General features: G+C 42.0%; 1 protein-coding gene across 1 annotated transcript in view; it reads right to left on the bottom strand.

Moving 5' to 3' along the window:
* SLCO3A1 (solute carrier organic anion transporter family member 3A1) overlaps positions 1-25,069 on the bottom strand; it is a 143,403-nt gene that overhangs the window by 105,561 nt on the left and 12,773 nt on the right. Inside the window, 1 exon segment of the mRNA XM_087972827.1 lies at positions 4,562-5,027. Coding sequence (XP_087828953.1) covers positions 4,562-5,027 — 466 coding nt within the window.

Here is a 25,069-nt window from a genome sequence, read left to right on the forward strand (position 1 = left end):
ACCATGTCACCCCTTCTTTTCATTAAATTAGATATACCTAATTCCTGCAACCATCCCTCATATGTTTTAGCCTTATTTTTGTTGCTCTTCTCTACACTCTTTCTAGAATATCAGTGTCCTACATAGAATGGAGTGGAGTGGAACGGAATGGAACAGAACAGAACAGAACAGAACAGAATATTTTAGTTGGAAAGGAGCTTAGAGGTCTTCCAGTCCAACCCCCTGCTTAGGCAGGAAACCCTACACACCCATGTTGGCGAACCTATGCCACGCGTGCTGGAAGTGGCACGCAGAGCAATTTCCCCCCGGCACACGAGAGGTCGCATGCGCCACCACCCAACAACTCATTGTCAGGTGTCTGGCGTGCATGTGCAGAGAGGTGGAGGGGGTGCGCAGGAGATGCGCACACATGCTCAGGGATGCACTGCGTGCAGGGATTGCACACACATGCGCAGATGCAGCGCACAAGGGGGAATTGCATGCACATGAACCGGGGGCCTGAGGGGCCAGCACACATTGCCTTCTGGGTGCTGGCATGCAAGCGCGCACACAATTATCAGCACGGGAGCCGAAAAAGTTTTGCCACCACTGCTATACACCATTTCAGACAAATGGTTGTCCAATCTCTTCTTAAAAGCTTCCAGTGTTGGAGCATTCACAACTTCTGGAGGTAAGTTGTTCCACTGATTAACTGTTCTGTCAGGAAATTTCTTCTTAGTTCTAGGTTGCTTCTCTCCTTGATTTATATCACGGCGACCAAAACTGGATGCAGTATTCCAAGTGTGGCCTTAACCAAGGCCTATTCATATCCATAGAGAGTCCATTGGCATTTTATTTCATAAACCCCAACTCAATCCAAGCGGAGAGAAATCTAGGAATAAGCATCTGAAGCTGACCTCTGCTATAAGAAACTTGCTCTAATTGAGGCAAGGAAATTCTTTTAAGTTTCTAAGCACTGAAGATACTTTCCAAAAATCTGTCTAGTCTGCGCTTCCTTGATCTTGCCAGGAACTGCAGAACTCAACCCCACCCTTGTAACCCTGGTGAAAACGCCTCTGAATTAATTCCATTGACATATAGCTGGCTGACATCAGTGCCAGCCAGAGTTACATTAACCCAGTTACATTACCATAGTAACCTTGGATGGCTGTAAGTGTGAAGACCAAGTTGTAAGTCACTTTTTTCCAGCACCATGGTAACGTCAAACTGTTGCTAAAGGAGTTGTTGTACATTGTGGACTACCCAGATACGAAACAGCCATACCACAAATGTGTGGTACTGGTTATGTCAGGGGTCCCCAACCAACGGTCCGCAGACCGGTACCGGTCTGTGGAACAAGTCCTACCGGGCCGCTGGTTTGCTGGGCGCCGCCATCTTTTTTTGATGAAAAAGTGCTTCCGGTGAGCTTTTTCGGGTAGAAAGCTCACCGGAAGCACTTTTTCATCAAAAAGATGGCGGCGCTTGCTTCGGTGAGCTTTTCTGGGTGAAAGCCATTTCTACCTGGAAAAGCTCACCGAGCTGCTAGCGCCGCCATCTTTTTGATGAAAAGTGCTTCCGTGAGGTCACCGGAAGCACTTTTTCATCAAAAAAAGATGGCGGCGCCCAGCTAATGCCGGTACTGGGCCGCGCCATAAAAAAGGTTGGGGATACCGGGCTGTGGCATAAGAAAGGTTGGGGGTCACTGGGTTATGTGACAAGGAAAGAACTGTGCAGATGGGAAGACACTGAGATTAGTCTTTTGTTTGAGCCCAGTATTCACCCAAGATCAGTGCAAAGACTTGTTTTCAATTCCCAAAGAACAGGGCAATTTCAGATGTTAAGACAGGCCAATGACATTTAAAAAAAAAACAACTGAGAATATTCCTGAACATTAGAGCAATGAAAATGAAAAAGCAGCTCCGTTCTCTTTAGACAACCATAATCAATCACTTCTACCTCGGTCTCAAATGACCCAGAGGACTGAAGTTTAAAAGGCTGCCGAAATGTGGCTCACAGAAAACATTGGGAAAATATCTTCCTAATGAATCACGTTGCAATTGTCAACCCGAGAGGATTATTAACAGAAAATTAGTTCTGTTAAATGCCAGCAACCTTGAACAAACATAATGGTTATCTTCACCAGGCCATTCCAATTACAAACACAAAGAACAATTTGCATTTTTAGAAATTTTTCATTCCTTACCCAAACAGTTTCCATATCCTGCCAGAGGTATCTTCAAAACCCTTCCAAGTCTAAAAAGAGGTCTGTGGCAAATTTTTAAGGTCTAAATCATGTCTTTCTTTTTTTTTTTTTTTTTTCCTTGTGAGTCACAAAATACCCATTCTTCTGCTCAGCAATATGCATTCTTTTCCAAGTCTCTTAAAAGAGACTTAAGCAGCAGAAAGAAAAATGCTGATTGTAGTATGTCCGGAGACAATGGAATTTGGTGTCTGCTACCCTGAATCCTGCCAGGATCAACTTCTAGAGCAGATCTACAGTAATCTCCAAGCCAAATACCACCCTGCAGGCTATGTTGCACACTTCATGGGTAACTTAATAAATCCAAGATTGTATTTGCTGTGGAAAGCCTCAGGTTAAGGAAGCATCTCCAGACCAGTGAAAACTTACCCACAGTAAAAGGTACCTACCACCTATGCATTGTAGTTTATTGATACTTGTTAATCTGCAAAGGCCTAGTGATCTGGGAGCACCTCAGGAGTCTGGTCTAATCCAGATAGTGCCACATTTTATTTTATTTTTCATAGCACAATGGATGTGCTTCTGAGATCCCACAAGCAGGATGCAAGGACAACAGTGTTCTCCTGTTGTCGCTTCCCAACTAACTGCATTTCAGAGGCACTAAGCTTGCTTGTCATAGACCTCCACGTTCCATAGGGTTACCCTTCCAAACCATTAAGGACAAATCACCCTTTTCTTATTAATGTAATCCAAGCAATTTAGTCGGTGTTCTGTTCTTTATCTGTTTACAGCAATAGACAGAATCTTGCCAGACTAAATTCTTACTTCTCAGCCCTAATGGATACTGTATAATCTGGGAGATTCTCAGGAGTGGCTATCCTTACTCTCTTCCTCTGCCTCCTATCCAGCTCTGGGCTGGCCTGCCTCTTATATTGCTTCCTTTTTTTGAATATACTGCCTCTTTCTTTGGAAACTCCACTTTGTTTGTAATCCATCACACCAGCTCCCTCTCTCACAAACCCACCATGAGTCAGTCTGGGGGCGTAATCTAACATGGGAACTTCTTAGATTTTTGGGCAGACACAGTGAGTTCTCAACTAGATTTGAAATTCCTAGATGTCCAGAAATGGAAATGTTTAGACACCTGCCAAAACCCTATAACTCAGAGGATCCAACATAAATCCTACCAGGGAGTTCTTATTCCACCATATCCAACATAAAAGCATCATGCTGACAGTCCACTGAAATCAGATATCAACTCCAGTTGCATTGAGGTCCCAACTACAGATATTCTTTGTTCATTTCCATGTCTCCTAAAAGTGCCAGCCTACCTCCTAAGATATACCTATAAATGCCCACTGCATAGAAAGAAAGTGGGTGAAGGTAGAGTTGCATAGACAGTGTTTATGAGCTAAAGATTGGAAATATCAGTCAGCAACTTCTTTAGGAGAAAAAAAAAGAGGCTGGAGGATTAATGTTGATCAACCTCAGAATCTAAAATCACTTGCCTCAGGAGCAAATGCCAAAGAGATGATTCATTTTCATAGGAACTAGTATGATTTCTAGTGAACCATGTGAACTGGGGAGAGGAGAAAGGAAGAAAGTTGTCCTTGTTTTCTAGTTGTATTAAGTGTGCACTGGCCAAAACAATATACCAATTCGCAAATGCATCATAGTACAACTTAGTTCACTGTAAATTGGGGGGGGGTTTGTCTTGTACATTATGGGAGCTGAGAAAAGCAGAATCAGATTATCCAAATCCTCTTTTCAAAATTACCTGGTAAAATATCAGACAAAATTCTGATTTAGGACAAAGTTAACCCAAAATGGGACAATGAACCCCCCCAAACTTACTTACTTACTTACTTACTTTCTTACTTTCCTACTTTCTTTCTTTCTTTCTTTCTTTCTTTCTTTCCTTCCTTCCTTCTTTCTTTCTTCTTTCTTCCCTTCCTTCTTCCTTCCTTCCTTCCTTCCTTCCTTCCTTCCTTCCTTCCTTCCTTCCTTCCTTCCTTCCTTCCTTCCTTCCTTCCTTCCTTCCTTCCTTTCTTTCTTTCTTTCTTTTCATATAACTGCCCATCCTAACAACTGATTCTGGGAGGTGAGCAATCATAAAATGAATTAAAACCTTTGCAAGGAAGTCTCACCACTCCACTCCACACCACTTCACTTCACTTTTGTTTCTTTACTTGATCGTCACTGCACCTTATACAATGAAGTTAAATGCCATCTTCAGTGTATATTATACTAACATAAAATAAAAACACACATCCTCCCATTCCATACAATTAAACTGACAACCCCTGATATTGCATTAGTATTGCACTATGCAGTAGAATTTGACATAATTACTGTTCTGGGATAGAAGCTGTTCACACTTACCTATGTAGAGTGAAGAATCCTTCCGCTTCACATGGTCATCAATGTAGGAGACTCCCAAAGGTTGCACAGGAGTTGCCCCAATCCCCAGAAGGACTTGTGCTCCAATGAGAAGCAAATACATCATGTTCGTAGCAGTCCTGTTCCTGCAGATGCGATCAGGATCTGATCCCTCATCACTAGTGGACCCGTTGGCTGTGCAGACATCCCTCCCTTCAGCCCTCCATCGGATCTCTCCGGATTCATACTCGTACTGATGGGTGAGGAATTCTGGCAGAGCGGAGAGAAGGGCTCCCAAAGCCATAATGATCCCTCCGCATCCTATCAAACGCGGCCGGTGTCCCCGGGCACCAAAGTAGCTCACAAAAAGGATGAGGACCAAGTTGCCGATCTCAAAGCTGCTGGCAATCACACCAACGTCAGCACTCTGGAGGTTGAACCGCCGTTCCAAGGTGGTCAAGATGCTCACCTGCAAGGAAAGAGAGCAAGAAATGAGAGGTGGTTTGCTTCAAAGCAGGGCATCCTTACGATGGGGAATCATTTCCCCGATAACCAGAGGTGGTATATTCAGCCAGTTCTGAACGGTTCTGGAGAACTGGTAGCGGAAATTTTGAGTAGTTTGGAGAACCAGCAAATACCTCCTCTGACTGGCCCCGCCCGCATCTATTCTCTGCCTCCTGAGTCCCAGCAGATCGGCTTTTTGTTGCCCTGCACAGGAGAACGGACCTGGAAAGCAGGTTAGTGGGGTGGGGAGGGAATGGGGATTTTGCAGTATCCTTCCCCTGCCATGCCCACCAAGCCACACCCACCAAGCCACACCACGCCCACTTGGCTTGAATTCATAGGGACACCAATAGCTCCTTTTTGAAAGAGCTTATACACAAGGTCTAATCCAGCGAAAAGGAGGACCGGTGGGATATGATAGCAGTCTTCCAATATTTGAGGGGCTGCCATAAAAGGAAGAGGCGGTCAAGCTATTCTCCAAAGCACCTGAAGACAGGACAAGAAGCAATGATGGGAACTAATCAAGGAGAGAAGCAACCTAGAGCTAAGGAGGAATTTCCTAACAGCAAGAACCAATGGAACAGGTTGCCTTCAGAAGTTGTGGGTGCTCCACCACTGGAAGCTTTTAAGAAGAGATTGGACAGCCATTTATCCAGAATGTTACAGGGTCTCCTGCTTATGCAGCGGGTTGGACTAGAAGACCTCCAAGCTCCCTTCCAACTCTGTTATTCTGTTAAGGGCAGACTTTGCACAATACAGGTCACCCAATTTTAGCCAGCGGGATCATTTTCTAGCTTTCTACAATACAACAAATCATAACCGTATCAAACAGGTTTGGATCATGCAAATTGCAAAGCAAAGGAAGGAAGGAAACTATGCTGTGTGAATACAGCCACTAGATCTGTAACTAAACTGGTAAAAGTGTGTTGTGAGAATGCAGGAGAGAGACAGAGACAGAGGGACAGAAAGAGACAGAGACAGAGAGACCAAGACAGAGACAGAGAGAGACAGAGACAGAGAGTGTGTGTAAAGGAGATTAATTTTTTTGATCTCCCTTAAAAATTCTAAAGCAAACCTAACCTCTTTTTCTTTTCCATTTCAAAAATTCACAAAGTCACTGAAGACTTTGCTGTCTCTGGAGAAAATCAAAAATAGCCAGGACTGGAGGCAATTGCAAAGTTTTCTAATATGCACCCTTCAAAGCAAAAGATGCCCTGAAGCCAACTTCTAGGAGGCTCTGACAGCATTTGTTATCCCACAACAACTTCTCCCAGGGTACCTGAAGATGCAGAGGAGGGATAGGAAGTTCATTGGGTAGGGAAAGAATGTGTGCACTTGGGGAAAAATACCAAGATGGTTCACCAATCTGGTGCAGAAAGACCATTCTCAGGGCAATGGTGAATAACAGCTGTTCTCTGCAACTGTCGTCCCTTTGCCTAAATTCTACCTGTCCCAAGGGTGCTTTTTTTTTTCAAAAGGCAACTGGACTTTGTTTTTCTCTTGAAAACATTTCACTTCTCATCCGAGAGAAGCAAAAAGTCTGCAAGGAAGGAGAAAAATGTCTTTTGAAAAAATGTCTTTTGAAACATCGCTGGAGGCTTTGAAGAAGAGACTGGACTGCCATTTGTCAGGAATGGTGTAGGGTCTCCTGCTTGGGTGGGGACGGTTGGACTGGATGACCTGCAAGGTCCCTTCCAACTCTGTTAATCTGTCATCTGTCATCAGTCCTCTTGTTTGAAGAACTGAAGAAAGTTCTTGGATGAGAAGCAAGGAAAAAGGGAAATATCTTCTTGCTCGTCAGAGCTGAAGAAGCTTCTTGGAATGAGAAAACTTAGGTTTTGTTTTGTTTTTGTTTTAAATCCAAATCAATAATATAGACCTGTTACACAAGAAGGTTGTGGCGAACCAGTTTGCTGTTGACATAAAATGCCTCTCCATCTTTTGGGCAACCCCTTTTTCAAAAACGGCCCATTCCTATCAGATAAGCCACAAGTGCTGAGAATGCTAACCTTGCTGCTGTCCTGAGGGATGTCCATTTATGGCCTGGAAGCTGCTCTGCATTGCAGTGATAAACTGCTGTAATAAAGGTGGCTAAGCAACACAAAAGAAGCAACCACTTGTGCTTTAGTCCCACAAATAGGCAGAGCTCTTCGAAACAGGGATGGAACAGCTTGCCACACCACAGCCAACTTGCTGTGGCCAACTCACCGTGGGACAATTTAAGAATTCTATTTCATTATTTAAAACAAATAAAAATTATCTTAATTTTTGCCGTTCACATTTCATTCTGTCCCTCCTTCGGCATCCTTTCTTTAAGGATTCTATTCCATTATTTCTTTGATATTGGCGTCATTCTTGTCCCCAGCAAGTTGGCCATGGTGAGTTGGTCATGGCGATTTGGCCAGAGCGAATTGTCATAGAACCTAGTTCCCAGCAGGCAAGCCATGGATGCAGTTGTCTGTACACGCACAGGTGTTCTCCTCCTTAGGAAATGGAGTTCAGGAGAGGGTCCTAAGCATTCATGGCAATATTTTCTTGGATGAATATTTCCTAAAGAGCCATTGCAGGATGCAGTGTGGTTGAGCAGCGGCCAAGGATGTCCTCTTCTCTTCTCTTCCCTTACCCCCACCCCCCAGGCCAGGAAGGAGAAGCAAACCAGGCTGCAAGGCTAACTGAACCTCCAGAAGAAGAAAGTCAATACTCTAAAATAAGCAAAAGGGTATTGTATGAAAGCGAACTTAAAATAGTTGTCCAAAACCTGAGTATCATAGAACTACGGCCTTATCTTACAAGATACATGCTAGGGTAACAAAATCAACCCTGACTGTACTTTGGAAGGACAGATAGTGAAGTTGAAGGTCAAATATTTCAGCCACCAAATGAAAAGAGAGGATTCATGGGAAAAGACTCTGATGTTGGGAAGGATGGAAAGCAAAAGGAGAAGGGGATGGCAGAGGACAAGATGGTTAGATAGTGGCGTCAACACAATGAACATGAATTGGGGCAAATTCTGAGAGACAATGGAGGACAGGTGAGCCTAGCATGCTGTGTTCCATGAAGACATGAAGAGTCGGACATGACTTAGCAATTGAACAACAAAAGATGCTAGGGAATAACCTGCAATTAATGCTGAAACCAGTTAGCAGCATCAAATGAGACAATGAAGAGTACTTTGCAGGTATCTCAAAGCGTAATGCTACTTCTGTGGTCCTCAATATCCTTCTGCTACACCTGTGACTGTTGGTTTTCGCTTCAAAATGAAACCGGGTGGCCATTTCCAGACTAAATAACTACAGGCTGATCTGTCTTGGTCAATTAGGCAAGCCCCTTGCCTTTTTAGACCAGAGAAGCACAAGAATATCATATCAACCAGAATTTGTCCAAAAGGTGCTTTTTCAAAAGGCAACTGGACTTCTTTTGTTTTTTTTCTCTTGAAGACATTTCATTTCTCATCTGAGCAGCTTCTTCAGTTCTAACTGAATGGTGGGTTCACATCTAAGAAACTTCTCATCCAAGAAGCATCTTCAGAACGAAAGATGCTCCTTAGATGAGAAGCAAAATGTCTTCAAGAGAAAAAAGGACAACGAAGAAAGGTCAGCTGCCTTTTGAAAAAGCACCTTTGGGTGATGAATAATATGAATCTAGAGCATGGAAATCCAAAAGTATAATATTGTTATTGATATTTACAATTGGTTTGATATATAAATGCTTTTGAAATAAATATAAGATTTATTATGTAATAGAGAAAGAATACCATGTGGAACCCGATTGGGGGAAAAAGAAATGTGTGCATATATAATAGTAAATAGGATATCATTGTGGTTAATATAGGATGTAGTAACTAAAAATGGCCATATCGATATGTGTTTTTTTTTCTATTTTTTAATTTGTTATATATTGGGTTTAATGGAATAAAGAGGGGAGAATATCTAAAATAAAAATAGGTGGCAAGATTGAATTGACAATGAAAGGGGATAAATATACGATAGCATATTTTAGGATGAAACTTTTTTCTGACTGGAAATGATGAATGAAATAACATGAAGTGATAAAACATATTAAAAGAAAAATGATATGATATGAAACTGGATAAGAAAGCTGAAAATGTAATTATGATTATGTATCTATGTTAAAACCTGGAATCACATTGTTCACTCAAACAGATGTTTAAAGAATAAAAATAAATAAATAAATTTGGAAAAAAAAGAAAAAAGAAAAGAAAAAGCAACCATGACCTGGATAACTGAGAATCTCCATAGACAAATTAGAATGTTGTGGTCTTGAGTTGCCTATAGTTTGGTTTCCCATTTGAAAATGGAAAAGCGCTGGTTGGAATTCTTGCGTTGTAACCTAAACCTTTGCTCTAATAAATATTACTAAACAGACCTCTGGGAAATTTGATCTTTGGACTCACTCGATTGCTAAGAGAGAAGGCTGTTAATGCCCAGCACGTGGCAGATGGAAAGCTAGCAAGATGTGTCTACTGATTAGAAAGAGCCATGACAATGGAGCCCAGGATATAAAAGAGGGGTTCTTGAAAGGAAGGCAGATATAGGACAAAGCATTCTAGGGCTTTAAACAGTGTAAACAAGCCATCTGAAAAAGAAGGCTTTGTGCAAACATCAAGGGCTGTTACACTGTTGTGCACATCGCAAAGGAACTGGGGCCAGATGACAAAAGGGGTTGCACCTGGCCTTGTAAGCCCACAAATGAATCATTGCTTTTCAGAACATTGTGAATTTGCTAGAAAGTTTTCCTGTCGCTCGTAATGGAGGGAGCTCTAATGCAGCATGTTATCTGGCTTATGTTTTGTTGAACCTGCTTTTAAAAAGAAATCATGTAAAAGTACAAAGCTTCTTGGGTGAGAAGTGAAACGTTTTCAAGGAAAAAAACAAGAAAGTCCAGTTGCCTTTTGGAAAAGCGTGCTTGGGACAACCATGATCTGGACGATTGAGAATCTTCACAGACGTTAAGGGCAAATGAAATCAGAGATTCACATGGAGGTTACTTAGACTGGAATACTTGAAGATGAATTTGGAGGCTACAAAGGGAGGGAATGAGCTGAACTACCACCACGATACAATTTTCAGACTACCCAGCCAGGCAGTCCTGTAAGGAAAGTGTATGCCATATAATTGTATGCATTTTCAAATACTTCCAGGTATACTGGTCAAAATAATTTCCAGTGAACCTCTGAATGAATTGGCTTCTAGTTTACCTAGAAAAAATAGTCTTAAGATCCTGTGATATATGATGGAAGCAAAACCTGGGCTTTTATTATTTATTGATCTATTTAGCAAATGGCAACTAAGAAAGGTCATGCAATCACTGATATACAAGATGAATAAAGGACATTACATATACAAACACAAATATCAGTTTAAGTAGAGGCATTGGCAAATACACACACACACACTCACATACACATACACACAATATGTAGATAGGGCAACACATGAGATAAAAGTATTAAATTAAGAGTAAAAACCATGATAAAATCACCATCATATGGCATCATAGAGTTACAACAGGATAGATGTTATAACTCGATATCTAAGGAAGAGGACCATCTAAATCAGAGGTCTCCAAACTTGGCAACTTTAAGGCTTGTGGACTTCAACTTCCAGAATTCTCCAGCCAGCAATTCTGGGAGTTGAAGTCCACAAGTCTTAAAGCTGCCAAGTTTGGAGACCTCTGATCTAAATGCTTCTGGTGTGGCTGAGATGAGATCATCTTAGCTGCGTTGAAATCCCAGCTGGACTTTGAAGAAGAAGGATATGAAGTATCTTCTGAACTTTGGTGTCTTGTTGACTCCTGAGAAGGTACTCCTTGACTCATGACCAAAATTGGAACCAGAATTTCAGTTGCTAAGCAAGGCAGTTCCTAAGTGAGCCGTGCCCATTTTATTTCTATTTATTGCCACAGTTAAGTGAATCATTGCAATTGTTAAGTGAATCTGGCTTCCCCCATGAACAACGGAAAGTTTGGACTCCCTTGTGGTTGTAAGTCGAGGACTACCTATACCATGGACGGCCAAAAAAACAAACAGAGAAAGGAACATATCCAAGAAATCAACTCAAGAGTTCTCACTCAAGGTTCAAATTAGCCTCCTTTGGATCCACAATGCAAAGGCCTGGCTCTCTGGAAAAGGCTTTGGAAGGTGGAAGGCAAGAGAAGAGGACAACCAACAGCAAGATCGTAACAGAACAGAATAACAGAGTTGGAAGGAACCTTGGAGGTCTTCTAGTCCAAACCCCTGCACGCGCAGGATAACCGATACCATTGTAGACCAATGGCTGCCCAATCTCTTATTGGACAGTCATTTGTCTCAATTTTGATCTAAGTAGCTGTTGACCTGCCAAGACTTTTCTTATGAGAGAGGGAGAGAGAGGGAGAGGGAGAGAGAGATGGATGATAGGAGGGTAGGTAGGTAGGTAGGTAGGTAGGTAGATAGATATGGATGATAGGAAGGAAGGAAGGAAGGAAGGAAGGAAGGAAGGAAGGAAGGAAGGAAGGAAGGAAGGAAGGAAGGAAGGAAGGAAGGAAGATAGATAGATAGATAGATAGATAGATAGATAGATAGATAGATAGATAGATAGATAGACAGACAGACAGACAGACAGACAGACAGACAGATAGATATGGATGATAGGAAGGTAGGTAGGTAGGTAGGTAGGTAGGTAGGTAGGTAGGTAGATAGATAGATAGATAGATAGATAGATAGATAGATAGATAGATAGATAGATATGGATGACAGGAAGGTAGGTAGGTAGATAAATATAGATAGATGGATGATAGGAAGGTAGGTAGATAGATATAGACAGACAGGTAGATAGGTAGATATAGATAGATGGATTATAGGAAGGTAGGTAGGTTGATAGATAGATGATAGGAAGATTGATAGATGATAGGAAGGAAGATGATAGATAGAAAGATAGGTAGCTAGGTAGCTAGGGAGATATGGATGATAGGAAGGTAGGTAGGTAGGAAGATAGATAGGTAGATGATACGATGAAAGAAAAGATAGATGGATGATAGATAGATGCTAGGATGATAGAAGACGGATGGATGGATAGATGTTGTGACTCCGGGATTTGAATCTGGTCCGTCAGCAGATGTGAGCTTGAATGAAGAAGATCTGGCACTGAGATTCGAACCTGCATTATTAAGTGATTTTGAAGGTAGCCAGGATGAGGAAGTGGACTTAGCTATGAGAGCGAACCTAATTTATTGAAGGTGTCGGAGTCCTCTCCCTCCCTCGAATCTCCCTCTCTCAGGAAAACGTGCAGAGAGATTTCAAGTGAGGAGGAGGACTTTGAGGGATCTTGGCTTGACGTGAGAAATAGACGGAGATTGAGATGTCAATCTCAATTGGAAAAGAAGCGTCAAGCCAGTGATTAATTAATGAGACTAACACGCCCCCTTAGGGGATAAAAGGAAACGGATTGGCTTGAGAAATTTGCCAGAAGCAAAGTGTATTGTTAGAGCGAAAATACTGTGAAGATTCTCTGAGGCATTGTGATTTATAGGCACTTCAGGATTGCCAAACAGATTTCAGAACTACTGCTGAGGACTGGAAAAACCTCAGCAGTTATCTTTGTTGGGGTTTGTTTTTGGTTGCTTATATTTTTGGAACTTTAGAATTTTGATTGCTCACCTGTGGATACAGGTGAGACATAACAGATAGAGAAAGAGTAAAAGAAAGAGAAAGAGGTAGAAGCTCACTTTTTCCCACAAAAGGACCTCCAACCAACATCTGGGTAATATTTTCAAGGAGTCCCCAGGAAAGGGAAGTTTAGACAGGAACACGGAACGGATCCTTAACTAAGACAACTGTGACATATGCATGATGGAAAGAAGCTGAATGGACTCAGGTACAGTGGCAATGGGGACACCTCTAGGAGACCTGAAATGCCAAGTTAGGGACAGATTGCCATGGAGAAACATCTATCTCTATCTATGGTCTCTAGAAGCCAAAAACAGTTTGATGGCGCATAATCCATCAAATGAGGGAGAGCTGAACAAAGCATTAACAATGTGGACTCTGCAGTAGGTCCTGCTGGTTGAAAGCAATGAAAAGAGAAGCAAGTGATCGAAGCCAGAAGCTTTTGATTTTGTTTCTGGGCTCCATATAATGTGAAAGATAAATCTCACAACACCTTAAAAATTCCATTTGTAAAGCTAATAACTGCTGTAATTTGTATCTGGACTTCCTGGGCACTTTAATTGCCAGATGAAAAAAGATTGGATATTTTTTTACATGCTGTACATTTCCATGAACATGAAATGGCTCTCCTCGGGGAGCTGAGAGTCCAAATGTTTGGAAATCTCATTTATGGAGCAAAGAGACTTATGTAAGTGACTTTCTCACCCCTACTTTCTCTCTCACACACCCTTAGCTAGCCAGCTGGCTGGCTGTTTAAAGCCCAGCTGTATGGAGACAGGGGTTAATGCAACCCATTAAAAAAAAAACATTTTTTTAACCTGTACTTGAATCAGAACTACTGGACCAATCTGACATAATTTTTAAAAGGAAGCCTGAATTAGAATATGATCTGTGTCTCATTGGAAAAAAAAAAAAGATTAGGATTAGAGGGTAGAGGTATGTTCTCCAAGTTTGTAGCGTAGTGGTTAGAGTGCGGTACTGCAGGCTACTTCTGCTGACTGCCAGCTGACTGCAATTTGGCAGTTTGAATTTCACCAGGCTCAATCAAGATGGACTCAGCCTTCCATCTTTCTGAGGTGGGCAAAATGAGGACCCAGATTGTTGAGGGCAAGAGGCCGACTCTGTAAACTGCTTAGAGAGGGCTGTAAAGCACTGTGAAGTGGCATATAAATCTGCTATTGCTTGGGAAGGAAGGAAGGAAGGAAGGAAGGAAGGAAGGAAGGAAGGAAGGAAGGAAGGAAGGAAGGAAGGAAGGAAGGCATAGTGGCAGAGTGGTTAGAATGCAGTGTTTTGGGCTAACTCTGTCCACTGCCAGGAGTTCAATCAAGGTTGTCTCAGCCTTCCATCCTTCCAAGGTGGGTAAAATGAGGACCTAGATTGTGGGGGCAAGAGGCTGACTCTGTAAATGACTTAAGAGAGGGCTGTAAAGCACTGGGAAGCGGTATATAAGTCTAAGTGCAATTGCTATTCTGGGTTGGTTTCCAAACATCTCGTTACCAGGCTGGGTAACATCTTCAGTGGAATTTAGGGAATGTCAGTGTTGGTGTTTTTCTGCTTATAAGGGCTTCGCGTGGTTAGTAGGTCTTGTGTTGGGAGGGTCACACCAGGTGACCCTCCCAACACAAGTGATGGGTCTTGGGATGAACCTTGTGAAGGCCAGATTTTTGCCACTATTGCAAGTTTAGGATTGACGGCTTTCATGCTGGTTTCTGTTTATAAGGTATGGGAGGAACTCAAAGGCTAGGGACTCCCAAGATTGTTGGCTGTTATTAAAGTGCCTGCTGCAACTACTCTATGTCCCAAATATTAGCTACACCAGTGTGTTCTTGCTGCAGGTTTTCAAATCTCCAGGACCTATCAAGAAAAACATCCATTCGGCTCTCCTTAGCATGAAATGCATACCCAAGATGGATTTGCTTCCTTTTCTAGAAATCTGTTATTGGCCTACTGACGATTTGTTTTTGGAAGAACTTACGAAGAAAAAAGTCCATTTGGATCTCCTTAGTAAAGAACATATTATCTAAGGTAGGTTTTCTTCCTTTTCTAGAAATCTGTAGTTGGCCTATTGAAGATGTTTTTGAAGAGCTTATCAAGCAAAAAAGGTCCATCCATATCTCCTTAGTAGGAGACACAAGCCAAATGGACATTGTTTCTTCTTCTTTTTCTAGAAATCTGTTGCTGGCCTGTTGGAAGATATTTTTGGAAGAGCTTTATCAAGAAAAAGGTCCCTTCAGCTCTCCTTAGTAGGAAACGCATAGCCTGAGATGAATTGTTCCTGCTTCCTTTTCCAGAAATCAATTGTCTCTATCCATTTTCTCCTTGGACGGCCCCTGCTTTGCCATTAACATTCCTCCCACTGGTGCTTAACCTCCCAAGTGAACTCTTACTCTTCCCATCTTCCCCTCCTGTTCCTTATTCTGTGAACTCCTAGCCTTCTGCCTCCTCCCTTCCTTTCACCGTCTCTATTTTTAGGGACTGTTTTGCCAGTCCAAGTCCTGAGGGAGTTGTCGCCTAATCAAGAATCCTTCTTTTCATCAGCATTTGCAGTAAAAATAAAATGTTTTGGTTCCACCTATAAATATTCTCCAGCTAATGTTCCAATCTGTCTAACTGTTAAGGTCTACTGAAGCCGTCTTTTTCCCCTGTAAAAAGATCTCTTCCTTTGTGAGATCTACGCACAGTACATACATATGGTGTGTAGATAGATATAGAGATAGATAGATATAAGAGAAAGAGAGAGGGGGGAGGGAGGGGGGAGGGAGGGAGAGAGAGAGAGATGAGAGAGAGTGATAGAGAGAGAGATTAGAGAAAGACAGATGATAGAGAGAGAGGAGAGAGATTAGAGAGAGATGATAGATAGATAGATAGATAGATAGATAGATAGATAGATGATAGATAGATAATAGATAGATAGATGATAGATAGATAGATAGATAGATAGATAGATAGATAGATAGATAGATAGATAGATAGATAGATAGATAGATAGATAGATAGATAGATAGATAGATAGATAGATAGACAGATAAATAGAAAGACAGACAGAAGATAAATAGATATGAGTAGATAGATAGATTGATTGATAGACAGAGAAAGAGAGAGATTGATAGATGTTAGCTAGATTGATATAGGTGGATAGATTCTGATTGATTGATTGATTGATTGATTGGAGATATAGATGAGAGTGATTAGATAGATAGATAGATAGATAGATAGATAGACAGACAGACAGACAGACAGATAGAGATTAGAGAGAGATGAGATGAGATGAGATGAGATGAGATGAGATGAGATAGATAGATAGATAGATAGATAGATAGATAGATAGATAGATAGATAGAATAGATGTTGCTACATAGAGGATAGATAGATGATAGACAGATAGATAGATACATAGATAGATAGATAGATAGATAGATAGATAGATAGATAGATAGAGAGAGAGATAAACTAGAGAGAGAGATTAGAGAGAGACAGACAGAGACAGAGAGAGAGAGAGAGAGAGAGAGAGAGAGAGAGAGAGAGAGAGAGAGAGAGAGAGAGAGAGATGCATATATAGATATACATATATGTAATTTTATACAGATATGCCAACAAGGGTACTCAAGAGTCCTTCCAGACAGAGGGAGCTTTCCCTTGACTTTCCTAACAGATTTTTTCCTGAAATAAATTGCTAATTCAGGACAAGCTCCCCAATCTTAGCATTTAGAAAATATACGAGGAGTAATCTCAAAGCACGTCCAGGGCCTCATCCATTCAAAACAATGATACTACTGTGGGCATAGGCAAGAGAAAACATCTATTTGTTGGCCTACTAAAGATAGTTGGGGGACAGCTGATCGAGAAAAAGGTCCGTTCAGATTCACAAGTCTTTCAGTTATGACCACGACTGGGACAAAAAATGTCTATTAAAGCAAAGCAAGACCATTGTTAAGGGAGTCACACCCATGTTTACAACTTTTTCCTCATGGTTGTTAAGCGAATCCTGGGGTCATTAAGTAAATCAAGCATTCCCCACTGACTTTGCTTGTTGGAAGCCAGCTTGGAAAGTCACCAAGGACAATCACATGTCCCTGGGATGCTGCAACCATTGTGAATTCATACCGGTTGACAAATGCCCGAATATTTATCACGTGACCATGGGGATGCTGCCACAGTCATAAATGTGAGGACAGGTCACGTTTTTTTCAGTGCTGTTGTAACTTTGAATGGTTGCTAAATGAATGGTTTTAAGTTGAGGACTACCTGTATTCTACCAACAGTATTTTATCCCCACCAACATCGTGTTTGACCTCTTGCAACGTTCAAAGTTTGGATTTATCCTTTTCGCTCTCTCATCCCAGGAGGCGAGGTGATTTATTTAACAGAATAACAGAATTAACAGAGTTGGAAAGGTCTTCTAGTCCAACCCCCTGTTCAAACAGGAGATGCTATACCATTCCAGACAAATGGCTGTCTAATCTCTTCTTTAAAATCTCCAGCAATGAAGTACCAACAACTCTGGAACAAAACAAAAAACAATTGTCCTCAACAGCAATAAGACCAATGAGCTTATAGTGTACTATAGAAGGAACAGATCAGACATCCATCCCTTGCTTATCAATGGAGACCGAGTGGAGCAAGAGAGAGAGATTGGCCAGTTTTAAGTTTTTGGGTTTTTTACCATAAAAGAGGACCTGACCTGGGGTGCTCACATTGCAGCACTGGTCAAAAGGGCCCAGCAGAGATTATACTACCTGAGACTTCTCAGAAAACAACAACGGAATGAAAAACTGCTGGTGACCTTCTACCGCTGCACCAGAGAGAGTATCTTAACTTACTGCACCTCTGTATGGTTTGCCAATTGCACAGTGACAGATAGGGCAGCACTCCAGAGGGTGAACATCATTGCCCAGAGGATCACTGGTTGCCCTCTCCCCTCTTTGGAAGAGCTTTATAGCTCCCGGTGCCTTAAGAAAGCTCAAAACATTCTCAAAGATCCATCTCATCCTGGGCACCCTTTTTTTTGAACTATTACCATCTGGCAGATGGTACAGGACAATAAAAACAAAGACAAATAGGCTGAAAAACAGCTCCTATCCCAGGGCAGTAGCTCTTTTGAATTCTACTGTATAGTGCAATATGAATGCAATATCAGGGGTTTTCAATTCAATTGTATAGAATGTGAAGGATGTGTGTTTGTGTTTTATTTTCATAGTCATAATGTACATTGAAGATGGTGTTTAATTTCATTGTACGAGGTGCAGTGACAATCAAGTAAAGTAAACTAAAAGCTGTCCCATTAGTTAATTGTCAAACCTTTGGGTGCCACACCGATCCCACCTTAAGTAAACCAGTTCAATGCAGGCAGTCCTCAACTTACAAGAGTTCATTTCGTTACCGTTCAAAGTTACAACGGCACTGAAAAATGGGACTTATGACTGTTTTTCACAGTTACGACCTTTGCAGCATCCCCATTCATCATGACACCAAAATTCAGTTGCTTGGCAACTGGTTCCTATTTATGATGGCCACAGTGTCCCGGGGAAATCACGTGATCCCATTTTGCAACCTTCTGACAAGCAAAGTCAATGGGGAAGCCAGGTTCACTCAACAACCGTGCTACGAGCTTCACAATTGCAGCGATTCACCTTAACAACTGTGGCAAGAAAGGTCATAAAAGGGGCCTAAAATTCACTGAACACATGTCCCGCTTAGCAACATAAAATCTAGACTGAACTGTGGCTGTAAGTCAAGGATTATCTGTATTTGTTTTGGGCGTTTTGATTGTTTTAAATGTTTTTTTTATTGTTCTTATAGCTTTGGAATTGTAAGTCGCCGGAATCATTAGTTGAGGTGGGCAGTTATAGCAATTGACTAAATAAATGAGGGATCTAATTGTCATGTCCTTGTTTGAGTCAAACTCTGAGGGAGAGGAGGAACAGCCTACAGGGAGTGGAGGTGTGGCTCTGAAGGTTGTGGAGGAGGCTGGGGAAGGGCAGAGGCCAGCTGGGCAGTCAGAGGTAGAACCAGGCCCATCCCCTCTGCATCCCAGGACACGCAGGAGGAACGGAGAAGGAAACAACTTGGCTTACGAGAGAGGAAGTGGCCATGATCCTCCTCATTGGTTGCAGCTGGGGAGAATAGTATATAAGAGAGAAGATTACAACACAGCATTGCCAGAAGCAAAGTGTGTGTTATTTTGGGTGAAGTTTATCTTGGTTGGCATCCTTCCAACAGACTGTGCCTTGTTATCTCCTTGAAGTTGGTAATTACTTATCCTGGTCCGTTGTGGAAATTCCTTCATTGTAGTTTGTTTTAGTTTTTTATTTCACCTCTATTTGCTCATTAAGTTTGGACAGTATTGCTTTCTTTTGAATACGTTTTATTTCCAACTGAGAATTATTGAACAGTGGGGCCAAACTGGAGGCATTAAAGGACATTTATTTACGTTTTGGATTTTGTTACATTTGTGATACTCTCCGGATCATCACATTGATGTGGGATGGACCGATAGTGAGGACCGTTTTTCACAGTTACGAACTTTGCAGCATCGCCATGGTCATGTGACCAAAATTCAGATGCTTGGCAACTGGTTCCTGTTTATGACCGTTGCTGTGTCCCAAGGTCACGTGATCACATTTTGGTGGGCCTTCTGAGAAGCCAAATCAACAGTGAAACTGTCAACTTTGTCAACAAAATATTTCTCTGGTCTTTTTAGAGTTGCCAACAGAAAGGGAGGGGGGAGCAGTGCGGCAGCTTGCAAACTGAAAGTGCATTCCATAAATGTTTTCAAAGATAGTAACTAGGTGACTGAAGTTTCTGCCGCCCGCAAAATTCTAATTGGAGAGCATGATTGATGACTCTGGGCTATGGGTGTGTCCCATTGGAGAATATGAATTACGATATACCCAGGGGAAAACCAGGGTCAAAGGTGACAATGAATTATGTGTCTCAGAATAGGCTACACCCAGGCAATCCTGGACATGTTAACTCCCAATAAATCCTTTTGAAGTTTTGGAAGTTTGGCTCGAGACTCATGATTTAAATGGGGGTAACTGCTGGAATCCTGAGAGAAACAACTTAATAACTGTATTACAAAACTTATCAACTGCAGCGATTCACTGAACCACTGTGGCAGGAAAAGTTGTAAAATGGGCCAAAGCTCACTTAACAAATGTCTTGCTTATCAACAGAAAATTCGGGCTCAATTGTATCGTAAGTCGAGGACTATCAGTACTCACCGCGCTTCCCATATTGTGCAAATGGAGACAAGATGATTAGGGGACTGGAGGCTAAAACATATAAAGAACGGTTGCTGAAACTGGGTATGTCTAGTCTGGTGAAAAGAAGAATTTGGGGTAACATGATAGCAGAGTTCCAATATCTCAGGGGCTGCCCCAAAGAAGAGGGAGTCAAGCTATTCTCCAAAGCTCCTGAGGGCAGGACAAGAAGCAATGGGTGGAAACTAATCAAGGAGAGAAGCAACCTGGAACTAAGGAGAAATTTCCAGAAATAACAATTAACCGGTAGAACAGTTTTTCTCCAGAAGTCATGAATGATCCAATACTGGAGTTAAGAAGTGATTGGATAGCCATTTGTCTGAAATGGTATAGGGTTTCCTGCCTATAGTGGGGTTGGACTAGAAGACCTCCAAGGTCCCTTCCAATTCTGTTCTTCTATTCTATTCTCCAGTGACCCGGTTAGGCAGCTTGCATCAACGTAACCCCCTGTCAACGTCTTAACCTAGTGACTCCATTAATTCATTTCTCTGAGTGTGCTTAATATCATAAATTGTAAAGCTAACTGAGAGAGAGAGGTGGGTTTGTACAAGATCATAAGCCCACAAATACTAAGCACGATTTATAAAATTAAAAAAAATCACTCCTCAATCTTTAATTGACCTACTTAATGGCGTTATGCAAGCAGAGCTGGGTTGGGGGGAGAAGCTTCCAGACCCCTCTGCTTTTAGAATCTTAAGTACCCTGATTACTCATTCCAGGCACACATTAAATTAATCTCTCTACTCTACCCTTCTGAAGCACCTGCAGTTCCCAAAATGAAAAAGGCTTCACAAGTGTGTGTGTGTGTGTGTGTGTGTGTGTGTGTTTAATGCAAAGGAACAGTAGAGGAAGAATGATTGCCAGATCCGGATGTGCGAAACCAGCTTTTTCAAGATGGAGTTTGCCAGCTTCGCTACGAAGACTAACTTTCTGGGGCACGGACAGAGTCTTAAGACGGAGAAGGTTGCGTTAAATTTGTCCTGGCAGCCCAAAAGATTCAGTAAAAAAAAAAAAAAAAAATTCAAGCCAAGCAATCTGTCAATTCAGCAACGACACCTTCATTTGACATGTGTCACCTCAGGTCCTCAAAACCATTTGCGTCAAGATAACTCATACGGCAAACTCCCCCTCCCCCCTATAACGCAAAGGATATCTGCTTGCAAAGTGTAAACTCAGCATGTTTGCGTGTCTGTTTGGGTGTCAAGGCCTACACTTGTTTTCTAAACATTTTAAGCTGCAGGTTGTCCTTGACAAACAGCCACAACGGAGCCCAACATTCCTGTCACTCAGTGAGACAATTGTTAAGGGAGTTTTACCCCCATTTTATGACTTTTCTTGCTAGTAGTGTGGTTATTACGTGAACTTGGCATTCCCACTTATTTTGCTTGACAGAGCTAATCAATCATATGATCTCGCGGCATTGCAACTATGATAAATCCATGCTAGGCATCCAGCTTCTGAATTTTGATCTTGGGACCCAGTGGTGGGATTCAAACTTTTTTAACTACCGGTTCTGTGGGTGTGGCTTAGTGGGCATGGCGTGGTTTGGTGGGTGTGGCAGGGGAAGGATACTACAAAATCCCAAAGCTGGCTGGGGAATTCTGGGAGTTGAAGTCCTCCAGGCTTAACGTTACCAAGGTTGGACACCCCTGTTCTATTCTATTCTGTCATTCCAATGTTATTTTATTGTGTAGAAAGGAGAGACAAAGACTGAGTGGTATAATGTTCCTTAAACCTTTTCACCTTCCCACAATCTTAATTGCTATCAGTCAACTATAATCATAAGAAACCGCCTGCTTTTATTTGGTGGAAACGCTGAAGAATCAATTCCCTTCCCAGCTGTAGGAAAGATTGGCTTTTGACTGAATTATTACACAGGACAATTTCAACCTACGAAGTGAACCTTTAACTAAAATATTCAGCTGGAAGCTTATCGCTACGGTTCACAAAAATGAGGTACTTTGGTACTCAACTGCTCTGAAACTCTATGCAATTTGACATGAACATTTTGTCCCTGTACTCAATGCACAAGCTAGAACTTATTTGTGTAGGCTGCCTTGTGAACCAATGCATTATTCCTTTTAGGAAACATTTGTTTGGTACTCATCAGTTTTTTCCACCGTTGGTGAAGAGAAATGTCCCTTCACAGGTTCATCAGAAGGCTGCTAGAAAGAGAAGATCTGGAAATCTCTGCCTTAGCCCATGTATATGTGCCTTTGACTCAATGTTTATCCTCAGTTACTGCCTGGATAAGTCCCTGCAATTTTATTTTATTTTTTGCAAGATTTTTGGAAGGGTTCTCTAAGACCGAGAGAATGTGATTAGCCCAAGATCACCCAGTTGTGTTTGTGCCTAAGGCAGAAAGGACTAGAACTCAAGACTCTCCCAGTTTCTACCCTGGTACTGCAACACCACACTACCTACCTCTGTCCTTACATACACAGAGACATATATGGGTTCTAAAGAGAAGGAGATCATTCGCTGGAATTCTTCTAAACATCCCATCTATTTTAGAAAATCTGTGAGAATCACTCTTGGAGGAAAAAAAATGCATTGACAATATGGAAAAGAATAAGAAATGATTTGGTATGAACTATTTGGTATGAATTCTTTTCAAAAAAAATTTAACCCCAGGTCTTTTATTTTTTTCAACGTACTGTTCTTATAAGTACTTAAAAGTCCTTCAACCTACTCACTTTCCGTACTTTGCATAATGTTGCTTACTTTGAAAGGAAATTGTCTCTTGGGCAGTCTGGAATGGATGGAAACTAATCAAAGAGAGAAGCAACCTAGAATTAAGGAGAAACTACCTAACAATGAGGACAAATTTTACAAGAAAAGTACTACCCTCCTCTGCTCGCAACAGAATACCCTACAGCACCAGACTTGAGATTCTAGGCTTAGACAACCTTGAACTGCGCCGGCTAAGATTGGACTTAAGCATAGTACATAAAATGATATGTTACAATGTCTTACCAGTTAATGAATATTTCAGCTTTAACAACAACAACACAAGAGCACACAACAGATATAAACTAAATGTAAACCACTCCAAACTCGATTGCAGGAAGTACGATTTCAGCAACAGAGTGGTCAATGTCTGGAACTCACTACCTGATTCTGTTGTCACCTGCTCAAACCGCCCCCCCACTCCTTTACCCTCAAACTAACCTCTATTGACCACACCCCATTCCTAAGAAGTCTGTAAGGGGCGTGCATAAGCGTACAATCGTGCCTACTGTGTCCCTGTCCTATTGTCCCCAATTATTAGTTCCTATTTCTTATATTTAAACTTATGTCTATTCTTGTTTATGTTATATTGTAGGCTTTTGACAAATAAATAAATAAATAAAAATAAAATAAAACAATCAACCAGTGGAACAGCTTTGCCTTCAGAAATCGTGGGCGCTCCATCACTGGAGGTTTTTAAGAAGAGACTGGACAGCCACTTATCTGAAATGGTATAGGACCTCCTGCTTGAGCACGGGGCTGGACTAGAAGACCTTCAAAGTCCCTTCCAGCTCATTCATTCTAAGTGTAGACATTAGCTTTAAATCAGCTCCAATCTGATCTTCCCACAAACTAGGCCCAATTTTAATCTCATCTGTCCTGGACATTGTGCTCCTTTCTCCATCTTTTTTCTTTCATCTCTGTCATAGAATATTCACATTGAATAACAAATTTCTAAGCTGCTACTGGCCATCAGCAGACAGTTCAAAAGCTTTTGCTCAAAAGCACAACCAGGAAGGAAACAGAGAGCGGCTGTCTTCAGCAACATGTCCCCAGCTGGACAGCTTCCCCCCACCCACCCACCGCAAGCCCCCTTTCCTGTTTCCAGCCAAGGATGAATCTATGCAACTAGGTCAGCTCCAGCTATTTTGCACACTTGGAAGGCTAAAGGTTGAACTGAGGAAAATTAAGTAAGATTCTTTGCCCTGCAAAGGGCAAAAGGCAAAAACCCAGGAAGCGTCTGACCCAGGAATTTGGCTCCTGCCTATAAAATGAACGATTTCACCCAAGATTAAGGCAAGATTTTAGCATTAGGGTGAGAGAAATGTTTTTAAGGAGAACCGAAATATCTACAGGAGGAGAATTTGCTCTCCATTGGCAGAAGTAGAGATAAATCACCGTTTCAGCCTAAAAAGGAAGGACTTGATGAGATTGGAGAGGAAGGACTGAATTAAGATGATAGAAATATTGCTGCAAAGAGCTTTCATCTCCCAGGATTTCCAGTTTTCTGTTGTTGGGAAGGATGTGTTCATTTTGAATTTTTTTTAAGCTTTTCAAACTGCCCTCTAGTTTTAAACCCCTCCTGATGACAACTGTACTGGAGGTTCAGCCAGATACAAATGGAGAGGAATTGAAACGCAAGGAAACAACCCAGAAATAATGACTGATGCACTAAAGCCGTGATGGCAAGCCCATGGCACATGTACCAGAGGTGGCACGCAGAGTCCCCTCTGTGGGCACGTGAGCCACCGCCCCATCTCAGCTCTGCTGCGCATGGGCACGCGCCTTCTAGCAGTCAGCTGGTTTTCTGGTCTCTGCTGCATGCAGGGGGCAGGGTTGCACCCATGCATGTGTTGGGGGTGCATGCACATATGTGGAGGGAGGGGTGTTTGTGCATGCACGGGGGACGCGCGTGCATTGCATTTTGGGGATTTGGGGCACTCGGTGCCGAAAAGGTTAGCCATCACTGCACTAAAGCATCTTTCATTGGCTGGTTAAGGCTGAAGGACTTTAGACATAACCTAATAATCCCATCGGAAGGCTTGACTTAATATGCAAGGCCATGGATCAAAAAAGGCTTCAGTTTTAACATAAATGAGGTCAAAAGAATTTGCTCTTTTTTCCTCTCAAAGCACCCTCAGCAGAGTTTCAAAGAGCCTCATGCAATGCCGCACCTTGGAAGCCGATCACCCCGTCCCTTGCAAAATCACCAGCCAGCCTGAGTTTTATTTTTCCCTGCATTCTTTTTAGATCAGACTTCCCCAGCTTGGCCGGGAATGATGAGCATTGGAGTCCCAAGGTATCGAGAGGGAACCAAGTTGACCAAAGTTCATCTGGGGCCTTGGAACA

The sequence above is a fragment of the Notechis scutatus genome, chromosome 11 (assembly GCF_049901735.1).
Source record: "Notechis scutatus isolate UNSWTSFEM ecotype Mainland chromosome 11, rNotScu1.2, whole genome shotgun sequence".
In the NCBI taxonomy this organism is placed as follows: Eukaryota; Metazoa; Chordata; class Lepidosauria; order Squamata; family Elapidae; genus Notechis; species Notechis scutatus.